The sequence below is a fragment of the Morone saxatilis genome, unplaced genomic scaffold, assembly GCF_004916995.1.
Source record: "Morone saxatilis isolate NCDOM2014 unplaced genomic scaffold, NCSU_SB_2.0 Contig20, whole genome shotgun sequence".
In the NCBI taxonomy this organism is placed as follows: Eukaryota; Metazoa; Chordata; class Actinopteri; family Moronidae; genus Morone; species Morone saxatilis.
The window spans coordinates 14,574,236-14,579,132 of NW_023339763.1; the positions used below are offsets into that span (position 1 = coordinate 14,574,236).

At 39.7% G+C, this 4,897-nt stretch overlaps 1 protein-coding gene across 4 annotated transcripts in view; it reads left to right on the forward strand.

The window, feature by feature from the left end:
• The window catches only part of LOC118331151 (ryanodine receptor 1-like), a 49,458-nt gene extending 44,820 nt beyond the window's left edge, over positions 1-4,638 (forward strand). For all 4 annotated transcript variants that reach the window (XM_035665930.1, XM_035665931.1, XM_035665933.1 and 1 more), the window contains 14 exons: positions 234-390; positions 480-566; positions 650-919; positions 1,024-1,154; positions 1,246-1,288; positions 1,369-1,502; positions 1,581-1,641; positions 1,739-1,885; positions 1,969-2,103; positions 2,197-2,353; positions 2,883-2,947; positions 3,031-3,131; positions 3,206-3,257; positions 3,383-4,638. In XM_035665930.1, coding sequence (XP_035521823.1) covers positions 234-390; positions 480-566; positions 650-919; positions 1,024-1,154; positions 1,246-1,288; positions 1,369-1,502; positions 1,581-1,641; positions 1,739-1,885; positions 1,969-2,103; positions 2,197-2,353; positions 2,883-2,947; positions 3,031-3,131; positions 3,206-3,257; positions 3,383-3,478 — 1,636 coding nt within the window. In that variant the 3' untranslated portion in view covers positions 3,479-4,638. The remainder of the gene's footprint in view (positions 1-233; positions 391-479; positions 567-649; positions 920-1,023; positions 1,155-1,245; positions 1,289-1,368; positions 1,503-1,580; positions 1,642-1,738; positions 1,886-1,968; positions 2,104-2,196; positions 2,354-2,882; positions 2,948-3,030; positions 3,132-3,205; positions 3,258-3,382) is intronic.
• The last annotated feature ends 259 nt before the right edge of the window (positions 4,639-4,897 follow it).

A 4,897-nucleotide genomic window follows, 5' to 3' on the forward strand; every position in this document is an offset into this window, starting at 1 on the left:
CACCATCAACATTACTACCTGTATATACTACACAGTACAGTGGTATCATTACTTTCTAGTATAGAATTTGGCCTCTCTGTAGGGGATGTGGGGAGGAGAGACATAGACAGACGGATGGAAAATACAAAGGGTTTTACATCTGTAGCAGTGACAGGGCTAGCGCATCATGATTTGATTTATATGTTGATGAAATGCAGAAATAAAACAATAACTCTACTGTGTTTGGCTGTCAGTGTTGAAACCGGAGAGAAAGCAGAGAAAGAATCCCCGAGCAAAGAGGAAGAACAGCCAAAAGCGCCGAAGAAATCTACGAAAAAGAAAGAGAAGCCCAAAAAGGAAGGAGGTTTCAATATCTGGACTGAGCTGGAAACCCAACGAAATAAATTTATGGTGAAACATTTGCCAGTATTTGTTCAGAACTGATTGCTGGCATTATTTCAGTGTCACTCTTTACCTAAAAACATTCCTCTCTTTTGTAGAACTACCTCTCCAGAAACTTCTACAACCTGCGTTTCTTGGCTCTGTTCCTCGCATTTGCCCTGAACTTCATTCTGCTGTTCTACAAGGTAACGAGGTTATTTTGTATTGCACTTGAAAACTGTTCACTGTATCAAGCTGTCTTGTCTCTGCATTGTTTTGTTCTGTTTAGGTGTCTGACACACCACCTGAGGGCGAAGAGATGGAAGGATCTGGACTGTCAGAGGGCAGTGGGCTGTTCGAAGGCTCTGGGTTGTTTGAAGGCTCGGGGGAAGAGGCTGAGGGATCTGGAATGGGTGAAGGAGATGAGGATGAGGAAGACGTCCCAATTTATTTCTATTTAGAGGAGAGCACCGGCTACATGCAGCCCACACTGGCCTTCCTTGCCGCCCTGCACACAGTCATATCATTCATCTGTATCATCGGCTACAACTGCCTCAAGGTACGATGGGCACAAACTGTGAACCGTGCTCTGTCTTATAACACAAACTTATTCCAAAAACTTGCATACCTCGGTTAAACGGCATTTGAAATTGTTTTTGTCAGATTCCACTGGTGATCTTCAAAAGGGAGAAAGAACTTGCAAGAAAGCTGGAGTTTGACGGCCTTTACATCACTGAGCAGCCTGAGGACGATGACATAAAGGGCCAGTGGGACCGACTGGTCCTAAATACACCGTACGTGGAAAAATAAACTATTTCAAACTAGAACAGAACAGATTTTCTTTCTTAATTGAAATAATAAATGATAACCCTTTTTTCCCCACAGCTCCTTCCCAAACAACTACTGGGATAAATTTGTCAAACGAAAGGTGAGTTGAGTTTGATTTTGGTTGTTTTCAAAATATCTGTGTAGAGCAGATTTAATGTTTAATGTAATGTCTGTGTCCAGGTTCTGGATAAGTACGGAGACATCTATGGCAGAGAAAGAATTGCTGAACTCCTGGGTGTCGATTTGGCCTCCCTGGACGTGAGTCAACAACACGAGAAGAAACAGGAGGAACCAGACAACTCTGTGTTTGCATGGTATAGTACACATTTGAATAACAAAGATTACATTTTGTTAATTTAAAATGGATATCAACCAATATTATATCATTTTAGGATCACCGCTATTGACATGAAGTACCAGATTTGGAAATTTGGCGTTGTGTTCACAGACGGTGTAAGCAAACACTACACTATACAGTATTATACTATACTATGTGAGCACAATGTTACTTCTAAGAACTAAAATAACCTTCTTTGTTATCTTTTTGTAGACTTTCCTGTATCTCTGTTGGTACACGATAATGTCTTTGCTTGGGCATTACAACAACTTCTTCTTCGCCTGCCACTTGCTGGATATTGCCATGGGTGTCAAGACTCTGCGCACTATCCTGTCTTCAGTCACGCACAACGGCAAACAGGCAAGGGCATAAAGAAAACTAAACAGTGTTCATTTGCCGTCAGTTTGAATGTACTAACTCTGTCACCTTTTTGTCTCTGCTAGCTCATGATGACAGTGGGCTTGTTGGCTGTGGTGGTGTACCTTTACACCGTGGTTGCCTTCAATTTCTTCCGCAAATTTTACAACAAGAGTGAGGATGAAGATGAACCAGATATGAAATGTGATGACATGATGACTGTAAGTCACCGTTGATCTAAAAAATATGAATAATAATTATACATTCATGTCCGCACCACTTCCCAAATGATGTGTGTTTTCTTTACTTCACAGTGTTACCTCTTCCACATGTATGTGGGCGTGCGTGCTGGTGGTGGCATTGGAGATGAGATTGAGGACCCCGCTGGAGATGAATACGAGCTTTATCGAGTGGTTTTTGATATAACGTTCTTCTTCTTCGTCATTGTCATTCTACTGGCCATTATTCAGGGTAAAGACAATGCTGGCCTGGGAGACAATTCTAAAATTTTACATTTTTTGGAGACCTACTTAAAAACTGTTGGGATTTTTTTTTTAAGGCAACTTGGATGATCCGATCACAAGTGGACAGCTCCGAGTACATCAAGTGAATTATTTACTTTCTGTTGTACAGACTCTTCGGCTCAAATGAAAATGCGTGTTTTTTGTGTATTCCATCAATGAGAATCCATTTTGCCTGTTGATGTGTCATGTTTCTTTAATATGACGATGTTGGCTTGTGATTTAATACGTACTTCCGCTAACGCAAAAGACATCAATTTAGTAAGAGGTCCTTTAGTTTGGCCAGTGTGACACACCGCTAAAAGAATGTGGCCATGCGGCACCACCTCTGAACGTGGTCTGAGCAATCAGATCTTAATGCGTAGAGCTGTCCACTTGAGATCGGATCGCCCAAAATGCATGTTAATGCCAGGTGTAAACTGAGCGTAAGGTATATTTGACAGATTTTATAAACACCTCTAATCATAACGTTACTGTAGGTCTGATCATTGATGCCTTTGGAGAACTCAGAGACCAACAAGAGCAGGTCAAGGAAGACATGGAGGTACCGTATAATACTTCTTTAACTTGTACCTACTGTCACGTATTCACAATGTGGCTTTAATCCACATCACTGTTTTTGTGCAGACAAAATGCTTCATATGTGGCATTGGAAGTGACTACTTTGATACAACACCGCACGGCTTTGAGACCCACACTTTAGATGAACACAACCTGGCCAACTACATGTAAGTGTACCTCCTCTGTGTTGCAGTGTGTGCATGTAGAAATGAGAAAATATTAACATGCGAGTCTCTTTCAGGTTCTTCTTAATGTACCTCATCAACAAGGATGAAACAGAGCACACTGGACAGGTCCGTCTGATTTGTTTTATTACAATTTTTACATTGTTGTTTTGTTCACTGACTGATAACACAGAGTCATCTCCCATCAGTTTCCTGTCTCAAGCTGTGCCCCCCTTTGAATTCTTCTGTTTTAGGAGTCGTACGTGTGGAAGATGTACCAGGAGCGCTGCTGGGACTTCTACCCTGCTGGTGACTGTTTCAGAAAGCAATATGAGGATCAACTTTCCTAGCCAACAAAAACCTTTCACACATGGAGTGAAAATGACAACTATTGAACTACCCATGTTCATCATTTACTGACAAAACTCACCACAGATTGATTTTGTCATGAAAAATGCCAAATCATTTTCTTGGAACGATTGGAACAGCATGAACATTACAAGAACCTTTTTACTACAAAAATGTTAGCAGATAGCGATTGCCAGTAAAGAATAGATACTTTTTATATGCAAACGGGATTCACACAAGTTTTAAGTGCAGTCATTTATTTAATCATATACATACATTTGTTTTAATTTGTTGTCCATTGACGAGGAGAGGTTAAAACCACTGTTTATGTGAGAATGTGATAAAGTGCCTTAGCAGTAACACAAGTTGCATCAACTAGCACATAACAGAGTGTAGTTGCTATAAAGTTAGCTTCACACTTTGCCCTTCTGTAATCAATAGTTTTATTCAAATTCATTATATATTTCCTTTGTGATTATTGTCTCACTCTCAGTTTAGCGTATTCATATGTCTCAGTGAGTGTTTTTTTTTTGTTTAGTTTTCTTCAGATACTGTAGCTTATATGTTTGAATTTAAATTATTTTATTTATTTTTCAAGACAACTTAAAGTCTGTGATGATGAATAAATTCTGTGTAAGAAAAAAACTTCATTGTAATGTGAAATTGATTTGATCTTGACCTCAAACTGTATGTATAATAAGTTATGTGACAAAAGTGTCCTGTTTGTGAATGCTTAAATGTCAATCCTAACCTGCTTCATTTACAGTGTAGATTCAGTTATTGATCAATGAATGATTTCTTCTAAATTCAGCAATAAGTGTTTTTCTAACTTTAGATTAGTCGGCACCTTTGCAAAGTCAGTATCATAATTTAATATCTTTTTTTCTCTTCAAGTTAAGTATTTAACAATAAATGTTCGTGTTGTAGTCGGACCAGATAACAGTCCTTTCATGACTGATGTGGAACTGTTGAAAGGTAAAAAAGGTGCCTTTCTGGGCCACAATGATGGCTATGGTTATTACCACTCACACTGAGGGCAAGTACTGTTATGTTGTCTGTACCACTTTAATGAGCCCAAGAGATTTAGTGAAACTGATATCACTTTTAATTCTGTTTATGTAAAACTGAACTGATATTAAAGATGAATAATGCTGACACACTACAGCAGTTTGTGTGTAACATCTCATCACAACCCACTTTCATACCAATCTGTTGAACTGTGGCCCGGTGGAACATCCCGGCTGAAATGCGGATTAAGGCTAAGCATTAAAAACTCACATTGAGCCTCATGTGCATTTCACTCATCCTGTCCTCAAGCATTTCTCTCCAAGCCTGTTCGACTGGAACGCACGCGTCAGCTGTTAACATGAACGTCTCGGGGATCCACCATGGGACGCTCAGGATGTATGGTGAGTTGATCC